This window comes from Melozone crissalis, unplaced genomic scaffold (assembly GCF_028551555.1).
Source record: "Melozone crissalis strain CALT ecotype California unplaced genomic scaffold, PUWL_Pcris_2 ptg000086l_1, whole genome shotgun sequence".
Lineage (NCBI taxonomy): Eukaryota > Metazoa > Chordata > Aves > Passeriformes > Passerellidae > Melozone > Melozone crissalis.
This window is the reverse complement of record NW_026535863.1, coordinates 3,311,399-3,333,920: the sequence shown is the minus strand read 5'-3', so window position 1 is coordinate 3,333,920 and position 22,522 is coordinate 3,311,399. Positions and strand designations below refer to the sequence as shown.

Sequence of the window (22,522 nt, the reverse complement as noted above, 5' to 3'; positions counted from 1 at the left end):
TCCCAGGCTGTGGCTGCTCTTCCTGCAGCACAGGACTGGTGCTGCTGGGCTGGTTTGGGTGTGGAAGCAGAAAAGCAGAATATTTATGTGTGCAGGATTGGGATGGATGGGTGGTTCCTGCTTGGAGGGCTCGTGGTGTTGCCTGGCCTGAGCATCACATGAGTGGCAAGAAGAAGTGAGGGGTTGAGCCCTCGGATCCCCAGTGCCCTAAAGGGCTCCCCCATCCCTAAACAGCTCCTGGAGCTGGGCTGGCCCCACTCTGGATCCTCTGGGACAGCTGGCTGGAGTTTGCTTTCTTTTATTTCCCATGTGTGTCCCCAGGTGTCATCAGGACACTGTGCCCATGGTGGGATGGATGCATGACAGAAATTACCAGAATTTCTTTCCCTGGAGTGGGAAGTGTGGGAGGAAGAGGAGCTGGGCAGGCTGAAGGTACCCCTGGGGTGCCCAGGGTGGGGAAGGCAGGATGGCAGAGCTGGGCAGAGCTGGAGTGTGCGGTGACATCGGTGACATTGTGTGACACCGGTGACAGTGGCGTGCTCCTGAGCCAGCCCCCTCCTGCTGGGAGTGCTTGGGGTTTCTTGGCAGCCAAGACCCTCCTGATGTGCTGTGTGTGCCTGCTGTGAGGGCCTGGCACTCTGCTGCCCTGCTGTGCCCTGTCCCTCCATGGAAACCCAGCTGCCCTGAGCTGCTGGCACTGTCCCTGTGCTGAGAACGTCACCAGGGGAGGGACCCGGGAGAGAAAAACTGCAGTGACAGGGACACACAGAGCTGCTGGGCTTGGCTCTGCCGTGGGGGGATGGAGGGATGGATGGATGGATGCATGGATGATGGATGGATGGATGATGGATTCATGGATGGATGATGGATTCATGGATGGATGGTGGATTCATGGATGGATGGATGGATGGATGGATGGATGGATGGATGGAGCCAGGGGAGGTTTGGACTGGATAGCAGTGAAAATTTTTTCATGAAAGGGGAAAATGGTGGAATCACTATCCCTGGAAGTGTTCAAAAGATGGATGGATGGATGGATGGATGGATGATGGATCCATGGATGGATGGATGGATGGATCGATGGATGGATGGATCCATGGATGGATGGATGATGGATCCATGGATGGATGGATGGATCCATGGATGGATGGATCGATGGATGGATGGATGCTCTCTGTGCTGGGCTGTGTCTGTGCCATGGATGATGCTGTGGTACCCTCAGCAGCTCCCACTCTCTCTGTGCAGGAGGGGACAGTCCCAGGGTCCCTGCCCTCCCTCCCTGCGTGTTTGGGGTGGTGAGGGGCAGCACAGCTGTGCCTGTGTCAGTGCTGTGACATGGGTGACATGAGGAAGTGCAGCCTTTCTGAGAGTTCATCTTCTGTTAACTCATAGGGAAGGGGTGTGGGGTTTTTGTTGCTTTTCTTTTTTTTTTTCTCCTTTTCCATCATGCTGCTTTCAAAACCTCAACCCTCAGCATGGTTTCTAAAGATGATTTTTAAAGACTCCCCTGCCAACCCAGCACCTGTGAGTGGCCAAGAGTTGGTGCAGCGTGAGCCAAAGGACTCTGACAGACTGGGGAGCTCTGATAAAGGGATATTTCACACAGTTCACAGAATCACTGGGTTGGAAGAGACCTTAGAGATCATCAAGCCCAACCCAGCCCCAACACCTCACCTAAGCCCTGGCACCCAGTGCCACATCCAGGCTTTGTTAAACACCCCCAGGGATGGGGACTCCACCACCTCCCTGGGCAGAACATTCCAGAACTTTATCACCCTTTCTGTAAAAAGCTTTATGTGCAGATGTCAAATAACCCAGGAAAGCTTTGCTTTTATTGTCATAAAATGCTTTGGGTTGGAAAGAACCTTAAATGTTTGGGGGGAAGGGACCTCATCCAGTGCCACCCCTGCCATGGATGGGACACCTTCCACTGTCCCAGTGTGTCCAGCCTGGCCTTGGGCACTGCCAGGGATGGCACAGCCCCGGCTGCTCTGGGCACCTGTGCCAGGGCCTGCCCACCCTCCCAGGGAAGGATTTCTCCCCAGTATTTCATGTAAATCTCCCCTCTTTTGGTTCAAAGCCATCACCCCTTGTCCTGTCACTGTTTAAAGCCCCTCTCCCTCTCTTGGGGTGACCCCAATGTCCCTGCTGTCCCCTGAGTGAGTGCCACCCCAATGTCCCTGCTGTCCCCTGGGTGCCACCCCAGTGTCACTGCTTATTTACAATGTCCTTGTCCTGTGTGCTCTGGGGCTGCCTGGGAAGACACAAGCTCTGCTCCCCAAGATACTTTTTTTCTCTTTTTTCCCCCCCTTTTTTCCCTTTTTTTTCCTTTTTTTCCCTTTTTTTTCCCTTCTCAGAGGTTACAGTTTTCATTCAGAGCCTTCCCAGCCTCAATGGCACATCCTTCACGCTTCCTGCTCCCTGCTAATGCCAGCCTCTGAGCAAGCCCACATAAAATCTGGGCAGAATGCATTTCCAGGCTGTCACCAGGGAGGGTGGTGAGCTCTGAGCAGGGAGATCCAGCCCACTGAGCATTGCCCAAGACGCACCGAGAGCTGTTTGCTGCAGATTGAGCAGATAAAGCAGGCAGACCTGCCCTCCTGGCTGGAGGGGAGCCAGGGGAGGTTTGGACAGGATAGGAGTGAAAATTTCTCCATGAAAGGGGGAAATGGTGGAATCACCATCCCTGGAAGTGTTCAAAAGGCTGCAGATGTGACACTTGGGGACGTGGTTTCATGGTGCTGTGTTGACAGCTGGGCTCGATCTCAGAGACCTTTTGTGACCTTAATGATTCTGTGATTATTCATGAGTGGCATTTCCATGGCTGAGCCCACCTACAGGTCAGATCTGTTGGTTTTGGAGGAAATTCCCCCAAATTTGGGCAAGGAAATTCCCCCAAACCTGGGTGAGCAGCTTCCCATGCTTCCCAAGAGCAGTGAGAGATTTAACTGCAGGTTCTGCCTGGGTGAGCCCAATGGAAGCTGCTTGAGTTTTTGGGAGTCAGAGCTGTGAATACTGGAAATAGTATGGGATTTTTTTTTTCTTGCATTGCAAAAAGGAAATAAATGCTTGCAGCTGGAGATGGCTTTGCTTTGAAAGTGGGTTTTAAAGGTTGGATTTTTTGCCCTCATTTGTAGTGGGATGCTTTACTTCTCTGTGCCACCAACTGGTGCATTTTGTGTTGCCTCCACTGCCTGTCACAGATCTGTTGGTTTTGGAGGAAATTCCCCCAAATTTGGGTGAGCAGCAGCCTCTGTCCCCCTCTGGGGGAGCCCAGGCAGACACTGAGCAGTTCCTGATATGGGCTGGGATGCCTGGATTACCTGATTTATCACCAGTCACACAGCCAGCCTGCTGCTCTTTTATTGCTCTGAGCTGTAATTTCCCAAGCTTTGGACAAGAGCAGTGAGGGATTTAACTGCAGGTTCTGCCTGGGTGAGCCCACTGGAAGCTGCTTGAGTTTTTGGGAGTCAGAGCTGTGAATACTGGAAATAAAATTGGATTTTTTTCTTGCATTACTTTGAGGAGTCAGAGCCTTGAATACTGGAAATAGGATGGGATTTTCTTTCTTGCATTACAAAAAGGAAATAAATGCTTGCAGCTGGAGGTAGCTTTGCTATGCAAGTTGGTTTTAAAGGTTGGATTTTTTGCCCTGGTTTGTAGTGGGATGCTTTACTGCTCTGTGCCACCAACTGGTGCATTTTGTGTTGCCTGTCACTGGTGTCAGAGGTGGTTTGGGGTTGGGATGTGGCATCCTGCCCATTTGGGGACAGTCCCCACCTGCGTCATCAGTGCTCAGGATCTGTTCCTGCTTTCAGGAGCTGAACAGATGGAGCATTACCCAACGCACAAAGCAGCTAAAGCCCCACTCTTCTGATTGCAGAATGTGACACAAACTGTAGAAGAAGAAAAACCTGAGCCTCCAACCGTCCAGGAGATCAAACAGAAGATTGAAAAGTACAATGCAAAGGTCGCCAACTGCCTGCTGATGAAACTGGTACGTACTGGGCTGGTTTCCCCTCACACACACAGACTGGGGCTGGTTCTTTTGGGCCCTGAATGGGGCCAGCCTGTGGGGAAGGTGTCTCTGGTGGCTGGCAAGCTGCTTTTCCTCCTGCTGGGCTTCCCAGTGGCACTGACACTCCAGGTGATGGCTAGCTCAGTCAGTAGAGCATCAGACTCTTAAGCTCATGGTCGTGGGTTTGAGCCCCACGTTGGGCGCCAAAATATTGGAATTAAATACCAATATTGCTGGATGGAATGTGCCTGGGCTCATCTGGCCCTTGCTGCTTGGCCAAGGGTGGCAGCTGTGGTGGTTTCACCTCAGAGACACCTTTGGCTGTGGGATGTGTGGTGTTTCACCCCAGAGACACCTTTGGCTGTGGGATGTGTGGTGTTTCACCCCAGAGACACCTTTGGCTGTGGGATGTGTGGTGTTTCACCCCAGAGACACCTTTGGCTGTGGGATGTGTGGTGTTTTCACCCCAGAGACACCTTTGGCTGGCTGGGTGTGTGGTGTTTTCACCTCAGAGACACCTTTGGCTAAGCTCGACGCTGCAGCTGGCGCTTGGGACACTCCAGGCATGCAGGAGCTCAGGTTTACCTCTGGTGGAGAGGCTTCAAGGGGAGGTGAAGGAAAAGGAGTTGGGTTCTGCTGGAGGGTTTGGATCCAGAGCTTTATTCCTGGCACACAGGCCTCTGAATGCAGCAACAGCTCCAACAGAACAGCCAAACCCTGTGGTTGCTGTGTCTTTTAACCCCAGGGAGAGGGGCAGAGAAGGGGTAGGGATCCCACCAACCAGGTAAGGGGGGGGAAATGTCAGGACAAATGACACATGGATGGCTCAATGATGGCTGAGAGGCATCTTTTGAACTTCACCAATCACACCTTCCCTGCCTCCATCCCTTCCTGCTGGCACTGATCTCTGGCAAGGAGCTGCCTCAAAGCCTTGTCCCAGATGGATGAGCCCCAGTGGGGATGAGTCGTGGTGGAACCGGGGCTGTGAGCTGTTGGAAGTGGCTTTAGGAACACAAAACCTTTCTAGAGAGAGGAGCTCTGCCCTCAGCACTGCCAGGCTTCCTGGGTGGGCTATGCAGAACCAGGCTCTTCTGATTCCTGCATTTTTGTGGACCTAAGGATGAGGTTAAGAGACGTGTGGTGGGATCAGAGATAACTTGTTACATGGAGAATCTCTTAAATGGAGAATAAAACATAAGGAATAAGTTTGGGAGATCCTGCTGAACCAGGGGTTTCAAATCCATATCAAGTCCAACTACAAATTCCATGCAATGGAATTTCCATAACTGTCTCGTAGCAGGGCTGGTTTGAAATAAAACAAGATCCCACAGGCGAGAGAGGAAGGGATGAGTCACTGCCAAGAGAAAATCAGCAGTGACTGTCCCGAAATTACTGGGTACTTTTGACGTGATTAATGAGAAACGCCGGAACTCCCGGAGAGCGGGGGCAGCTCCTGCTGTCACCCCACACTTGTTGTGGTGGGACAGGGGCTGGAAAAGCTTCCTGGAGCCTGATCCTTGCGTGCTTTGCCCCAGAACGATGACGGGAGCTACACAGGGTTCATCAAGGTGCACCTGAAGCTGCGGCGGCCGGTGACGGTGCCGGCCGGGATCCGGCCCCAGTCCATCTACGATGCCCTCAAGGAGGTGAACCTGGCTGAGATGACGGACAAGAGGACCTCTTTCTACCTGCCCCTGGATGCCATCAAGCAGCTGCACATCAGCAGCACCACCACGGTGAGCGAGGTGATCCAGGGGCTGCTGAAGAAGTTCATGGTGGTGGATAACCCGCAGAAGTTTGCACTTTTCAAGGAGATGAGGAAAGATGGGCAAGGTGAGTTCAGGGCCTGGAAGCTCTGCCTGGGGTGGGGAGTTTGGTTTCTTGTTGGTGTGCTTTAGGACTCACTGGGTTGTCAGACAGGAAAAATGGTGTCTGGTCACTGATTGACCTAAATCCAGGTGAATCAATGGCCAGACCCCCACAGGAGGTGATGCTGCTTAGGTTAACAGGGAATTATGATTTCAGAAGGGCTGGAAACACCTGAGACCTTACAGGGATCTGAGACTCAGCCCTGTGATCCTGAGCATCCTTTTCCATGCTCCAGCTGTTCCCCTGAGCAGCCCTGATCTCACTGCGGGTGTCTGCTGTCCTTGCAGTGCTCTTCCAGAAGCTTCCTCTGACCGAGTACCCGCTGTACCTGCGGCTGCTGGCGGGCCCTGACACCGATGCGCTGAGCTTTGTGCTGAAGGAAAACGAAACGGGGGAAGTTGAGGTACATTGGTGACTTTTCCTTGGTTTTACACAAATATGGAGCACATGGCAGAGCTGGGAGATGTGTGACAGAGGCAGCACAAAAAGGGCTGTTTCCCTCTAAGAGGTCTTTTATTGCTCCTGAATGATCTGGGTTTTTAAAACAACTCAAACTTGAACTGAGTTTTTTAAAACCATTCAAACTTGAGTCTTTTATTGCTCCTGAATGATCTGGGTTTTTAAAACAATTCAAACTTAAATTGGGTTTTTAAAACAATTTGAACTTGAGTCTTATTGCTCCTGAATGATCTGGGTTTTTAAAACAATTCAGACTTGAACTGGGTTTTTAAAACAGTTCAAACTTGAACTGTGTTTTTTAAAACAATTCAAACTTGAGTCTTTTATTGCTCCTGAATGATCTGGGTTTTTAAAACAGTTCAAACTTGAACTGTGTTTTTTAAAACAATTCAAACTTGAGTCTTTTATTGCTCCTGAATGATCTGGGTTTTTAAAACAATTCAAACTTGAACTGGGTTTTTAAAACAACTCAAACTTGAGTCTTATTGCTCCTGAATGATCTGGGTTTTTAAAACAATTCAAACTTTAATCTTTTATTCCTCCTGAATGATCTGGGTTTTTAAAACAGTTCAAACTTGATCTGGGTTTTTAAAACAATTCAGACTTGAACTGGGTTTTTAAAACCATTCAAACTTGAGTCTTTTATTGCTCCTGAATGATCTGGGTTTTTAAAACAGTTCAAACTTAAATTGGGTTTTTAAAACAATTTGAACTTGAGTCTTATTGCTCCTGAATGATCTGGGTTTTTAAAACAATTCAGACTTGAACTGGGTTTTTAAAACAGTTCAAACTTGAACTGTGTTTTTTAAAACAATTCAAACTTGAGTCTTTTATTGCCCCTGAATGATCTGGGTTTTTAAAACAATTCCAACTTGAGCTGTGGAAATGCTGAGGCCAGTTTTGATGGCCACCCCATAATCTGTTTATGGAACCCGGCAGTGCTGCCCCAGGGTTAATCCTCACTAATTAGATTAGCTGAGCACTGTTATAAGTAATCCAGTAATTTAAGTAAAAGCCAGGGACACTCAGGTAATAAATTCACAGCCAGTTTTTGGTTGAAATCTTGCTCCCCACCACAGCATCCTGGAGGATTCTGTTTCTTATTTGTGGTGGGAGAATTGGGATTGTCCTTCATGCTGTAGCCCCTTATCCCATCCCTCTCACCACTGGAGGTTAAATCCCTGGAGATCAGATCCATTTAGATGTATTTTATTGCTCCTCCTCACAGATTGAGAGGTAAGAGCCCACAAAGGCCAGCAGGTGTGTGCTCACTTTGCCTCTCTGCTGGTTTTGCAGTGGGACGCCTTCTCCATCCCGGAGCTGCAGAACTTCCTGATGATCCTGGACAAGGAGGAGAAGGACAAAATCCAGCAAGTGCACAAGAAGTACGAGAGGTTCAAACAGAGACTGCAACAGACCCTGAAAGAGGCCAGAGGCAAACCTGGATAACCTTCAGGAGGCACTGGGCATCAGACTAAGCTAGAGACTGTTTTAAATGAAAAGACTTCTCAGGACACCTTAGTAGTCATTCTCCCTCTTCAACCTTCCACAAGGAGTGGCTCCCAGCACCCTTACAATTATCCTCTTGCATTTTCTTCTTCTGAAACCTCTTCTCCCAGGACCAGAGCCAGTCCAAGAACGGGAAGCCTGTTTATAAAACAGCTTCAACAAAGCAAACACAGCTGCTGGTTGGATTTCCAGCCGTGCCATCCGCTGGAGAGGCTGCATGGAAAATCCTCGGTGTGACACCCAACAGGACCCCTCTGCTGGCTGAATTTTGGAGCAGGGCAGTTCCTGCTCCTCCCAGCGAGCTGCTTGTTCCTGTTTGGAGGTGCTGTGGCCCACAGTGCCCTCGTGGCCCAGTTGTGGTTTCGTAAGGAGAGCACAGGAAGCAGCAGGAAAAGGGGAGGAGGTTGTTGCACCAAACCACGTGGGTGTTGCAGCTCTAGCCAAGGCCTGGACCTGTTCAGGGCTAAGGCAGCCCGGGAAATGCCAGGTTAGGACACCAAGGCAGCTGCAACACCCCAACAGTCTGTTAGTAAATATTATTGCAGCTTGGTGATAGTAATTCCCAGGAAAATAATTCATTTTGATTCTATTTGACTTCTAATTTTGGAAAGAGCTGAATTACAGTAACTGTCCCTGATGCTTAGCCAAGTTAGCCAGGGTTTCACCAGTTCTCTACTCTGTAGGAATTGGGACCTTTGTTTCCAGAAATTCTGTTTGAAAAGTGTAAAGGTGATGGTTGGGGCACAGGCTGAGGGTTCAGTGTTGAAGGTTTAGCAATATGTGTCCATCAGAGGAACCCAGGAAAGCTCAAAATCCCCTCACAAATCCGATTTTGAGCTGTGAACGTGCCTGGCCCCGAGGGAGAGGAGCCCCATCCAGGGCTGGGGTGTGGAGGTGGCACCAAGGAAGGGAATTACTGTCCTTGGATGCTTTCTGCTCACCTCACCTGGCCTTCCTCCTGCTCCTGCTGTCCCTGTGCCCTGTTCTCCCTCCCCACTCTCAACTGGTGCTGTCCTGCCTGTCCAGGAGGCTTCCCAGGGTTTGCTCTCTCCGTGGAGCCAGGAGAGGACAGCAAGTCTCTCTCTGCCTGTCTCAGGGCTGCCACCACGCCACGCTGAGCATCCCTCAGCAAAGTCCTTGAGGTGCAGGCTGGGTCCCTGCCCTCACTGCTGCTGCTGAGGGGTGCAGGGATCACTGCTGGGCTGGGATGATCCTGGGGGAGAGGATGGGCCCCATGTTTACCCTCAGTGCTCCATTCTGAGCACACTGCACACCAGGGCCAGCCCTCCCTCTGCTCACAGCCCAGGGAATGTCAGTGCTGGATGGGGATGGAGCAGGGACGGGGTGGTGTGGGCTCATGGAGCCCACCTGCATCCCTTGGGAGGGGAGGCAGCGGGTTATTGGGAAACAGGGAGGAGTTCAAATTTACCTCAGTGCCTTTTTTTTCCCTTAAGTGTGAAAACTTTGCATTTGGGCTAAGGAGGAAGCTGTGCAGAGGCTTGTCCCTCCTGTCCCCACAGCACTGGTGTGACGAGGCCCTCATGTCCGGGGAGGGATGAGGAACTGCTGTGTTTCTTTCTGGAAGGTGATTGCTTGGGATTTTATTTTTTTTTGGTCCAGATTTTGAGTATGTTTGTTTCTAAACCTTATGAGAGTAACTGCATTACTTGGTGTGAAAGCCACTTTCTGCCAAGCTCAGTTGCAGCTCCTGTTGTGGTCAGCAGTGAGGGTTTGCTCGCAGGGCTGTGGTGCAGAGGAGCCTCCAGCTGTACTGTACTCTACACCCAACGACCTTTAACAACTGCTGGCAGCCCCGGAGCAGCGCTTGCCGTGCTCTGGGGCTGTTTGTCCGGCTACAAGCAGACTCAGCACTTCACTATTCACTTGTGGAGTCATTTAAATACCGTTTATCTGGTGCTTTGAGCCTTGACAGCACCGTATAAATACTTCAGTTCCACCGTGGGGAAGAGCGCTGTAAAAACTGCCCGGTGGCTCTCGGAGGGAAGAGCCACACGCTTGGTTTGAAATCCCTTTTCTTTCTGGCTGAAAGTTGTGCAGGTTTATTTCTATTTTTTATTTTTATTTTGGTGAGTGTCCCCTGTCCCTTCCTGGCCCCAGCATGTCTTTGACAGTTTGTAGAAGGCATGGCTTCGTATGCAATCACTGTGGATGCTGCTGAAAACCTCCTGCCACCAGCAGGGCTCATTCTTTTGATTTTTTTGGGTTTTTTTCAATATGAGGGGCATTTGATGAGTTGGTGGGTGTTGAAACTCAAATCCTCAAGGGTCAGCTGAGCTGGTTTTAGAAGTATTTGCCCCTTCTTTAAGCGCAAATCCTGTTGGCAGTGCCTTTGGTTAGCAATTGTCTCGCCTAGGTCGTGTAAGTTTCTTTTCCATGGCTACTGTAAAACCTGTAAAATAATGTGTATAGGATGGAATAGTAGAGCTTCTATGGCAAAGTGAAATGCATTTTTGCAATGCTGTAATTTATTTTTATTACTCCCTAGTGATTCTATGGCATTTTTACAAAATGTCTCACTCTCAGCTTTTTTTGAAGGTTCTGGAACTATTTGTTCATATGCAGACAGTGTAAGAGACAATGATAATAAAGCTGTCAGTAATTAAAGAAATCTCTTGATCTTTTTCTGGTGCCTTCCTATGGAACTTCAATGGATTTAGTCTAAAGGGAGATACAGGAATCCTTCCCAGAAGTGAATTTAAATTTTCTAACTTACTGTTAAAGAGCTAAAGAACATTCACACCTGTAAGACCTGACCAAAGTGTTCCATTAATTTAATCTTTTAGCTGGGGCTGACAGAACTGTTACCTGTGATAAATTACAGCTCATGTCATACATTAAAATGTATTTTTATATATAAAAATAATATAAACTATGAAAGTCCAGCTAATGCAGTTAATTCTCAGTGCTGAAATGTCTGAATTCAATACCTGGAAATGTTTAAAAAGATAAAATCTAAGCCAGAGGGGTTTTACTCCATGGCAGAACACACTGCACTGTCCCAGGATTGTGCTGGAATGTATTTTTCTCATATTTCAGAGGAGGTTTATTCCACATCCTTGATCAAAGATGCAAAGCAAGAATGTTAAACCAAAAACCACTGTAGCATCCAATGCTTCAGTATCAATTTCCATCAAAAAAAATCACAAGAGGACAATGCCAAGGGGTTTATTGAGCTTTTTATTTTTATGAAAAAGGAACACCTGGAGCACTGTTATTATTTGGGTGAATTCCAGACCTTGTAAACATCCAGGACTCATTGTGGAATGAGCAGGGCCTGTGCATGATCCTTGATTTGCTGGCAGCAAACCCTTGTATAAATAATGAAAATAATGAGAGCGGAGCAATCCTTGCAGTCGATTTTCCTCCTACTTCTTGCGGCCAAGCTTTGGAGCCTTGTCCAGGCCCTGGATGTATTTCCGAGGTAGCTGATACTCTTCTGCAACACAACCAAGAGCTCACTTCAGCTAAGGAAAACTTAAAGAATTAAAAAATCTCAGTTTTGCTGTAACCAGCCCAGTTCCAGAATCTTCTTACCGAGCAGCATCTTGGCCAGATGATGGATTTGGTTGCCTTGGATCTGGACCTGGACTCTGTCCTTTGTTCCTGGTGCTGGGCTGATGGTGGCACTGGCTTGGACCTTCTGTTGGAGGGTGTTGGCCACACACTGTGGGTCCAGACCATAGAGCTCAAGGTTCTTGATAATTGTCACCTGTGGGGATTAATAATGATTGGAAACATCACTGCTGAGGGGTTAGAAATGCTTGAAAACATCATTGCTGAAAGCTTAAAAATAATTGGAAACTAGTAAGGACTAGAAATATCACTGCTGAGGGGTTAATAATGATTGGAAACATCACTTGGGAAGGGTTAAAAATTATTGGAAACATCATTGCTGACGGGTTAATAATGATTAGAAACATCACTGCTGAAGGGTTAAATAACATTTGGAAACATCACTGCTGAAGAGATAAAAAATAATTGCAAACCTCATGCTGAAATGTTAATAATGATTGGAAACATCACTGCTGAAGGGTTAAAAATGTTTGGAAACTCACTGCTGAAGGATTAATAATGATTGGAAACATCACTGCTGAAGGGTTAAAAAATTATTGGAGGCATCACAGCTGAGGGGTTAAATAATAATTAGAAACATCATTGCTGAAGGGTTAATAATGATTGGAAGTATAACTGCTGAGGGGTTAATAATGATTGGAAACAATAATGCTTGGAAACATCACTGCTGAGGGGTTAAAAATTATTGGAAACATCACTGCTGAAGGGTTAAAAAAATATTGGAAATATCACTGCTGAAGGGTTAAATACTGATTGGAAACATCATTGCTGAAGGGTTAAATGAAAATTGGAAACCTCATGCTGAAACATTAATAATGATTGGAAATATCACTGCTGAAGGGTTAAAAATTGGAAATATCACTGCTGAAGAGTTAAAAATTATTGGAAACACCATTGCTGCGGGGTTAATAATGATTAGAAACATCACTGGGGAAGGGTTAAAAATTATTGGAAACGTCACTACTGAGTGTTAATAATGATTGCAAACATTACTACTGAAGGGTTAAAAATGACTGAAAACTAGTTAGGACTAGAAATATCACTGCTGATGGGTTAATAATAATTGGAAACCACTGCTGAAGGGTTAAAAAATGATTGGAAAGATCAGTGCTGAGAGGGGTTAATAATGATTGGAAACTAGTAAGGACTGGAAACATCACTGCTGAAGGGTTAAATAATAATTAGAAACATCATTGGTCAAGAGATAATAATGATTGGAAACATCTCTGCTGAGGGGTTAAATAATAATTGGAAACATCATTGCTGAAGGGTTAATAATGATTGGAAATATAACTGTTGAGGGGTTAATAATGCTTGGAAACATCACTGCTGAGGGGTTAAAAATTATTGGAAACATCACTGCTGAAGGGTTAAAAAAATATTGGAAATATCATTGCTGAAGGGATAATAATGATTGGAAACATCACTGCTGAAGGGTTAAATAATAATTAAAAGCATCACTGTTGAAGGGTTAAAAAATTATTGGAAACATCACTGCTGAGGGGTTAAATAATAATTAGAAACCTCATGCTGAAACATTAATAATGATTGGAAATATCGCTGCTGAAGGGTTAAAAAAGATTGGAAGCTAGTAAGGACTAGAAATATCACTGCTGAGGGGTTAATAATGATTGAACACATCACTGTTGAAGGGTTAAATGATAATTGGACTCATCACTGCTGAAAGGTGAATAATGATTGGAAGCATCACTGCTGAAGGGTTAAAAATTGGAAATATGACTGCTGAAGATTGGAAACATCAGTGCTAAAGAGTTAATAATGATTGGAAACATCACTGCTGAAGAATTAAATAATAATTAGAAACAACATTGCTGAAGGGATAATAATGATTGGAAACATCACTGCTGAGGGGGTTAAATAATAATTAAAAGCATCACTGCTGAAGGGTTAAAAAATTATTGGAAACATCACTGCTTAGGGTTAAAAAATAATTAGAAACATCATTGCTGAAAGGTTAATAATGATTGAAAACCTCATGCTGAAGGGTTAATAAAGATTGGAAACATCACTGCTGAAGGGTTAAAAATTATTGGAAGCATCACTGCTGAAGGGTTAAAAATGATTGGAAGCTAGTAAGGACTAGAAATATCACTGCTGAGGGGTTAAATAATAATTAGAAGCATCACTGCTGAAGGGTTAAAAATTGGAAATATCACTGCTGAAGATTGGAAACATCAGTGCTAAAGAGTTAATAATGATTGGAAATATCACTGCTGAAGGGTTAAAAATGATTGGAAGCTAGTAAAGACTAGTAAGGAGCAGAAATATCAGTGCTGAGGGTTAATAAGGATTGGAAACATCACTGCTGAAGGGTTAAATAATATTTGCATCATCACTGATGAGGAATTAAATAATAATTGGAAACATCACTGCTGAGCGGTTAATAAGGATTGGAAACATCACTGCTGAAGGGTTAAATGATAATTGGACTGATCACTGCTGAGGGGTTAATAATGATTGCCAAAGCTGCCCCAAAGGATCTGGGATTTCATCTGCTCAACCCCCTCATTTAATTGTGTTTTTTCACCTTCTTGTTTGATGATCTCTGTGCTATGCTGATGTCGATGGGCTCGATGTTTCCTTTCCTCACCACGGGTTCTTGTCCAGAAAATGTCACCTGGTGGAAGGGCTGCAGTCGTTCCAGGCACCTGCACAGAGCAATAATCTGTGTCACTCTGGGGAGGGAGATTGAGAACAAGCACCTGCTCAAAAGGCTGTCCCATTTAAGGTGTGAGATCTCATCCTGTCCCTATTTATCTCCAGGACATCACAAATCAGGCAGCTCCCAGCACGGGGTTTGAGTTGCAGGCAATAAATCTGTGCAGTTCTGGGAAGGGAGACTGAGGGAACAATCACCTGCTCAAGAGTTCATCCCATTTGAGGTGTGAGATCTCATCCTGTTCTGATTTATCCAACAGGCAGTCACACAGAATGGCATTCACCTTTACAAAGCTGCAAAACAAAAGCACACAGAGGAACAAACCAGGTCATTTTTTTCCTCTCGTTTCAGCCTCTCCTGTTGGAAGCAGGGGAGGAAAACTTCCACCTGTACTCACTTTTTGTTTGTTTCATCAACCAACTCATTACTCTTCACATAGTTAATGATGATGTTTCTCACCTCACTGCTTGAGAGGATGCTGCCTTTTCTGGAGACAAAGAGAATTTTTAACTCAAAACATTTGGGAGCTGGGTTCTGGCAGTAAGAGAGAAACAGCAACTACAATTTTGTTGCTCTCTTTCTTTCTATTTTTGTGCTTACCTGTGTCCAGATTCCCGAAAGAGTGGGATCATTTTTGTGGACACCCCATAGAGTGGAATGATTTCAGGAGCATGGTACACTTGTTCTCTCTCTTCACTTTTGCTGTCTTGGGCAGCAGAGGCTGAGGAAAATCCTTCAGGCACTGCAAATGCTTTAATGCTGCCACGAGAATTGTTTGGTGTGAGTGAAAGGGATGGAACAGAGCTGGAGGCAGCAGATTCTACTCCCTCTTTCAGAGATTCCAAATTCTTTTAAAGACTGTGATATTATTCTACGTACTCTGGGTGCTTCCAGTCCACGTCCACGATGCTCTCCACACCTCTGCTCAGCTCCTTCACTTGTAGGATCCTCTGGTGCTGCATGCATTGCAGGAATTTAGAGAACTGCAATCAGAAATGTGGAGTCAAGCATTTTAAACGCCTGCTCTTGTGTTTTAAACTATTTCTCTTCTTCTGTTACTTATTAAAATTAATTTAAAAAAAGAAACAACACCCAAACCAACAAAAAAAAAAATCTCTCACCTTCTTATAGCTTGATTTCTTTATGTCCAGTTGTTTTCCAGCAGGGCTATAAAGGGATTTTTTAAAAGTTCTTTAGTTATAAGTCACCCTTCATTTCTTCTTAAATCTTACTACTTATGCTAGAAGTAGCAAGATTTAAGAATATGAATAACACAGAGAATATAAACAACACAGAGAATATAAATAACATAGATAAAGAGTTACTCCAAAGAAGTGGATAAATAGAATGTGATGAGTGAAATTAGTGCTGATGTTCCTGTGGGCAGGCAAGCAGCCACTCAGGTGACAAATCATGGTGAAACCAATGTCAGCCAAGTCAAGCTGGCTCCCAAGAGCAAATCCAGGACTGGACAATCCTTACATTCCAATATTTAATATAAGGATTGTATTTCATCAAAGTACTTGATGGCAATCCTTACATCCAAGTATTTTATATAAGGATTGTATTTGATCAAAGTTCTTGATGGCAGAATTGAGCATAACCTTATTTAAAAATTGGATTTTATTTTTTACTCAAAACCTTCTTCCTAAATATCCCACTCAATCTCCACGTTTTAAAGACCAAATCCCAGCATGCAAATCCCAATTCCATCTCCTTCCCACGTACCAGCAGGAGACCATGTGGCTGCCTAGAAATGTGCTGGTGAGCAGAGGGAGATCTGACTTCTTTACTCTGCATTTTAAGGCATGGAAAAAGCACTGATTAAACAAAGCATCCATTTGCTCTGCAGGGAGAAAAAAGAACAGGTACCAGTGAATTCTCTGTGAGCTTCAGCAAACCAAAGGGCATGGTTTGGTTTCACTGGGATCCAAAAATACCTTGTGGGGTCCTGCTGTCCTCAGCCTCCTGCTGGTCCTGTGTGCTGGCATCCTCAGCTGGTTCTGCAGCTCTGTTCTCATGGAGCTCCTCCTGCCCCAGCAGCTCTGCACAAGTGTCTCTGTCCCTCAGGCTCAAATCCCTGATGTCCACGTGCTGCTCTGGCTCAGGGCAGCAGCTGCTGCCAGGCTCCTTCCCCTGCAGCTCCTCCTGGTCTCCAGCACTCTCCACTGCAGCACAATCTGTTCCCAAGGGAGCTAAGGTAGGAGGAGAAGATTTGTCACCATATTCCCTACAAAAGGAAGAAAAAGCAGAACACAGCTTTCCTTTTGCTGCTTTCAACCACAGGACAGTGAACAGATGTCAGCCTGAATAAAGGAAGTGGCACCTGCATGGGTCTTTTACTGCAATCTCTGAACTGTAAAATTTACTTTGAACTCCTCTTCCTCCATAAATTCTAAATAAAGTTTCTATCTGAGCTGTACCCAAATAATTCCCTAAGCTGGTCTGACAGATTAATCTTAGATTTGGCTTTCAGTAAACACATGAGATCTGTAGCCCATTTTGCCCAAGGGCTGGCAGTTACCCACCAGAGGTGATCCAGGTGGGTGTGCAGCACAGCAAAGCCCTTGCCCTTCATGCCAGCAGCCAGCATCTCCTCTGTGGACATGGTGGCAACTCCAACTGCCACGGGAGCTCTGGGGAAAAAGGGAATGTTGGAGCAGGACAACATCAACATACTGTGCTAATGTGTCAGACTGAATCTATTTTACAACCACCCTGCTCTTTACAAGTTTTCAAGCAACTTCATATTTTCTGGTTATCCTTCTGGTATGTAAGGTTTTCCAAAGAATCCTGAGCCTGGATGAAGTGAAGGTTGTGCAGTGACACATTCTTGCTTTTAATAAATTACAAGAAGCACATGCACTGCCAGAGACCAGCAGTGAGAGAAAACCAATTTTAGCACTCCCTCACTCAGAATTTCCACACAGACACCAAGACAATTGTGCAGAATTCAATATTTTGTTAAAAACATTGGTCCAAAAGAACAAATTTACAAAGCTTCCTACTTCAGCTCAAACATTTCCTAACCCATAAAATTAAGATTTTTTTTTCCTGCTGTATCTTTCACTGCTGAGGCTCCTCGAAGACAACACTTCTGCTTCGATTTCCTCAAAATTCTTCACTTCATTTTTAGTTTCTGGACCGGTTGTGGATTGGAGAATGCTCTGTACCTGTTTCCCAGCAGGGTGACAGCACAGAGCGTGCCCCGTGTCACTTGAGGGAGGCCAGAAGGTGGCACCACAACGCCTGGCAGCATCAGGTCTGCGGGAAGAATGAAGGCATCCATTTCTCAATGAAACGCTCAGGCACCGCCTCCTCCGCCCCCCTCCCTCCCGTTACTCAGCAAAACTACGAGCTGAGCACACGCCAGGGGAGCAGGATTCTGTTTCTCCTCCTAAAGCACCGCTTTTCCCCGTGGAGGGCGGGATCCGATCCATAAGGCACATCCCAAAAAACTGCAGAGAGTGAAGCTTGCTCAGCCCTGTCAGACATCAGGGATTGTTTTTAACCAGCTCACAGCAAAGCTCTTCATTGATGGCATGGAAAGGAACAAGGAGAAGCACCAGGAATAACCCATTTACCCTTCCCAAGGGAAGCTTGTCCCAGCAGCTTTTTCTCTGGAGACAGAATTGCCTCAAAGTTGTCACTGCTGCCCCATCCCTCCTGAATGTGCCACATCAGCTGCAGCCAGCTGGGGATTCTCAGGGAGATGAGAAACCTCCTTGCTGTTTTGGACAGAAATCACAGCCCTGCTTCCTTCTGCTTCCCACAGCTGGGAGGACCAGACTGGGATGAGAGCAAAGCAGAGCTGTCCATGCTGCAGGTGTGGCACAATGTCCTCACCAAAGGATGGGAACAGCAGCCGCTGTCCCTCACTGCAGCTCTGCAGTCTCCTGAGCTGTTCCATAGCTTGATTTTGCAAATATCTCACTCAGATTTTTCTCAGCATCCCTGGTTTAATGTGGAGCCTGAAGAAGCCAAGATTCCTCCCCTGTTCATTGTCACAAGTACTTTTATCAAGTCTAAAATGAACTCTGCAACTCAGCTCCACATGGCTGGGGACAGAAACCACATCGAGGCCTTAATGTGACCACATAAGCAGCATTAATTATGCAAATTACCTGCAGACAGCAGGTATTTGAATTTATGGAAGATATCCCAAAACATGCTGCTTGTGGGAACTGAATCTCCTGCAGAGCTCCAGTCTGAAGTGGTGCCTTTCCTCTCCCTCCTGAGGACCGGCTCTACCTCTCCCCTGCCTTTGTGGCCATTGTCCCTGGCCAGCTCCTTATCTTTGGATCCTGCACAGAGGTAGCCTGGTTGCCAGGGGCGATGAATGACCCGCAGGGCTCTTTCATCAATGTCCTGCCCCATTAGTGAGTCTTTCTGCCCAGAAACTGGGGCATTACAAGCCAGCAGCGAGGCTCTCTCAGATGTCTATCACAGCACTTCATTTTCCCCAAAAGCAAACAGAGAGAGCTGAGCTCCACTTTGGATGCTGTGTCATGGAAAAAGACATCCCTTCCTTCGTGAGCACTTCCAGGTACAGACCAAGGCGGCAGCAGTTCGAACTTAATCTTTTTCTGCTTGAGCAGTTCAGCAATTTAAAGTTTATAATGGGCTGATTCTCCTGAGTCTGAACTGCATCCAAAGCAGGCTCCAGAGAACAGAATCCTTTCCTGTTAGTCTTGATCCATAATGAGCTGGTAGAGCCAGTAACCCAGGAATTCAGCTCCAACCCCACCTGCACAATCCACAGGCTGCCTGACAGTGATTGCAGCTTCCAAAATAAATTTCCTTCCTATCCACAGGATGAGCTTGTTCCCCTGGGCACTGGCAGGAAGCAGGGTGGCAGCAGAGGAGCTTTCAAAGGGACAGACCAATGGCACAGGCAGCTCTGTGTCCCAGTTCAGGGCTGCTCATCAGCCTGAGAAGGGATTTCCAAATCTCAGCCTCCCACACTGAGCAGGTTACTGCTTTAAACACCTTCACCTACTTTCCTTCGTTCACAAACTCTTTTTACAGCTAATTCATTTCCTTTTTAGGACACCACTACCACAAATTTTTTTGAGTACTCATTCCTTCTACTTGTTTCAGGTACATTTTTGCCACTGTGAAGGAAAGCACCTAAAAAGCCCTGAAAGCAACTCCAACCAAAGTTCTGCTCTTACCTGCACCTCCTGCAAGTTTCTGTAGCACTGGGGGCCATGTTGTAAAGGCAGGGAGAAGGTCTGGGTAGACCCACAGAGTGTACACTGTCCCAAAACAGAAGTAAATTGAAAAGTGCATAATTAAGAACATTTCTAGATGCTGTTTCTTTTTATCTTTAAGACTAAACTCTTATTGGATAATCAAGGAGATTAAATTTAATTAGATAATAAAACACTTAATTGGACAATAAAGAAATGTGAAATCCAAACAATGCCACAATAATTAATTATTAATTGGGAAGGTAAGTAAAGAGGGAGGATTGCTCCAATCCCTTCCCCCTACCTGTTGGATACAGAACTTTCTCAACTTCAAACAGGATTGGGTTCCTGTGGTTCATGTAAACAGTGATGGCCTCCCCTTTGTGAGAGTATATTTTGATGACATTGAGCTCTTCCTTGTTTGGAACCAACTCAGCCACTTGTTCAGGGCTCAGGCTGGGAAAAGCTGCTGCCACATCACTTCGTAGCTTCCTCCTGCAATGACAAAAACCCAAATGTGTTACAAAGCTGCCTAGACCGTCCCTCAGACTAATTCCTACATCTGCTGTTCTGTTTTGTTGGGTGTTCCTGAGATTCCCACCTCTTCACGGGAGAAAATCTGAAGCATTTATGTCTGGGTTTACAAACGATGAAAAGGCTGAATACACTTGCCCTGCTCTTATCTTCTTTAAACATCTGCTTTCAGCTTCTGTTTGCTGCCTGTGCCTCTGTTTTGTGCTGTGATTTCACCTTGGGAGTGCCACACTGGCTCTGCCCAGCCTGTCACACACAGCTGGAGCAGGGGACAGCCAGATTTCCCTGTCCACCAGTTTTATTTGAAGTTTAAACCTCAGTGACCAGCACAGGGGGGTTTGTGGTCATTCACAGCAGTGTCCAGTGAACCTGAACAATCAGGAGGTCAGCCCAGCAGTGCTGCTCAGGAACATAAAGAATTAGAGAATTACAGATGGTTTGGGTTAAAAGAGACTTTAAATCCTATCCAGTCCCACCCCTGCCACGGCAGGGACACCTTTCACTATCCCAGGTGGCTCCAAGCCCTGTCCAGCCTGGCCTTGGGCACTGCCAGGGATCCAGGGGCAGCCACAGCTGCTCTGGGCACCCTGTGCCAGCACCTCCCCACCCTCACAAGGAATAATTTCTTCCTAATATCCAATATAAACCCACCTCCTCCAGTTTAAAGCCATTCCCTCTAATCCTGTCACTCCATGTCCTTATCCAAACTCCCTCTTCATCTCACAGCCGTGTTAGACACTGAACGCTGCTATAAATAAGCACAGAAGGCTTCATCCAGGCCTTGGCATAATATTTCAATTAAACCTGGCTTAATTATGGCAACATCTTCCAGCGAAATATACACTCCCTGCTCAGGCCGGGAGTGTATCACAAGCAAGGGGTGAAAGCAGCTGCTCCGGGGGCATCGCCGCCCGCAACCGCGACCCCGGGGCCGGGCCCCGCGCGTCCCCCAGGCCCGGCGGGGATCCCTGCGGGGTCCCGGCGCGGCACTCACCGGTCCGAGCCCTTGATGCTGGTGTTGGCCCTCACGCGGAACGCCCTGGCGAACATGGCGGGCCCGCGCCGTCCCCTCAGCCCGCGGCGGCCGCCATGGCGCCGTCCGCGCCCATAAAGCGTCCGGCTGGAAACGGCGCCCGGCCGCGCCGAGCCCCCGCGACCCCCGCCCCGCCGCCTTCAGGGCTCCCGGGCCCCCTCGCCTACGTTGGGAACCCCTGCCCCAGCTCCCTGAGGGGCGCCTGTCCCCCTGCCCGGACTCCTTGAGGGGGTCCCGGTCCCCCCGTTCCAGCTCCTTGAGGGGTCTCGGTCTCCCCTGCCCCGACTCCTTGAGGGGGTCCCGGTCTTCCTCGCCCGCGTTGGAGACTCCCGCCCGAGCTCTTTGAGGGGGTCTTGGTCTCCCCACTCCAGCTCCTTAAGGGGGTCTCGGTCCCCCCAACGCCGGTTCCCTGAATGGTCCCTGTCACCCCGCCCCGGCTCCTTGAGGGAGTCCCGGACTCCCCATCCCGGCTCCTTGAGGGGTCCCAGTCTCCCCACCCCGGGTCCTTGATGGGGTCCTGGTCCCCCTGCCCCAGTTCCCTGAGGGGGTCTCGATCCCCCCCCCCAGGCTCTGGGGTCCCCCCACGGCACACCCCAGGCTCCTCCACACGAGGGGTTCTCAGAAATGTGGGGTTCTTTTGTGCTTAAACTTCTGAGCTGTTTTCTGGTTAATGTACCCTGGCAGCTGGGCATTCTTACTGTGATTTATACATTTGCTTGGGTGTTCCTGATCGATTTCTAGCTGGAAATCGAGAGTGTGGAATGGGTAGGAGTATTACAGGAGTGTTGTAGTAATTGGAGCCTTTCCAGGATCACAGAGTTATGAAAATTGGAAAATCCCTCTAAGATCATCGAGTCAAATCAGTGCCTGATGCCCACGTTGTCCCCAGCCCAGAGCACTGAGTGCCACATCCATCCTCCCTTGGACACCTCCAGGGATGGGCACTCCAAACCCCCCTGGGCAGCCCCTTCCAGCCCTTTCCATGAGGAAATTCCTGCTGATGTCCAACCTGAGCCTCCCCAGCCCAGCCTGAGGCCGTTCCCTCTCCTCCTGTCCCTGTTCCCTGGGATAAGATCCCAAATCCCCTCCAGCTGTCCCCTCCTGGCAGGAGTTGTGCAGAACCAGAAAGTCAAACTCCACTTGATTTTTAAATTTTTTTTACATTTATTTAAGGGCAGTTTGTGGAAATAAATACATCTCATTAGAGAGCTGTCACGCTCCAAAACACCACCGATGCCTCCAGCTCTGTAACTCCCTCTGTAACATGAAATCCATGGCTGCTCGTGGGGACCTGAACGTTGTCCTGGACTTTTTACTCCAAACCAATTCCTGCAAAGCGGCTGGCAGGGTTGGGCGGCCTGTGCTGTCCCAGAGCCCCCTTCATGCAGCACTCAGGATTTTGCCTCCATCCATCTCTTCCCAGCCACGTTACTATTGAGCGTTCCTTCACCCTCACACCTCCTCGGTGTGAGGAGGTTCCTTTCCTCCATGCCGAGCACCCCGCGGCGTGTGGGGGCCTCGCGGAGCGAGTTCGGCTGAGGGGAGAAAGGAAGCGAGAGCTGGAGTTCCACAGCCCCTGGCACGATCCCACCCCGGCGGCCTCCTCTCCCCCAGGCCGAGCACTCCGCGGTGTG

The 22,522-nt window shown here is 47.6% G+C and overlaps 2 protein-coding genes across 3 annotated transcripts in view; one reads left to right on the top strand and one right to left on the bottom strand.

Annotated features, from left to right (window-relative positions):
- RASSF5 (Ras association domain family member 5) overlaps positions 1 to 10,484 on the top strand; it is a 35,443-nt gene extending 24,959 nt beyond the window's left edge. For both annotated transcript variants that reach the window (XM_054290826.1, XM_054290827.1), the window contains 4 exons: positions 3,884 to 3,997; positions 5,554 to 5,851; positions 6,175 to 6,290; positions 7,643 to 10,484. In XM_054290826.1, the coding sequence (XP_054146801.1) occupies positions 3,884 to 3,997; positions 5,554 to 5,851; positions 6,175 to 6,290; positions 7,643 to 7,795 (681 nt within the window). In that variant the 3' untranslated portion in view covers positions 7,796 to 10,484. The remainder of the gene's footprint in view (positions 1 to 3,883; positions 3,998 to 5,553; positions 5,852 to 6,174; positions 6,291 to 7,642) is intronic.
- Positions 10,485 to 11,153: 669 nt separating this feature from the next.
- Positions 11,154 to 20,949, bottom strand: EIF2D (eukaryotic translation initiation factor 2D). Its single transcript, XM_054290822.1, has 15 exons — positions 20,850 to 20,949; positions 19,626 to 19,816; positions 19,304 to 19,387; positions 17,303 to 17,393; positions 16,658 to 16,765; positions 16,070 to 16,359; positions 15,858 to 15,975; positions 15,251 to 15,296; positions 15,009 to 15,112; positions 14,730 to 14,888; positions 14,527 to 14,616; positions 14,327 to 14,422; positions 13,998 to 14,118; positions 11,411 to 11,585; positions 11,154 to 11,312 (listed from the first exon to the last, which is right to left on the bottom strand). Exons 1-15 carry the CDS (start codon positions 20,903 to 20,905, stop codon positions 11,242 to 11,244), a joined length of 1,800 nt encoding a protein of 599 aa, XP_054146797.1. The 5' UTR covers positions 20,906 to 20,949; the 3' UTR covers positions 11,154 to 11,241.
- Positions 20,950 to 22,522: the final 1,573 nt, after the last annotated feature.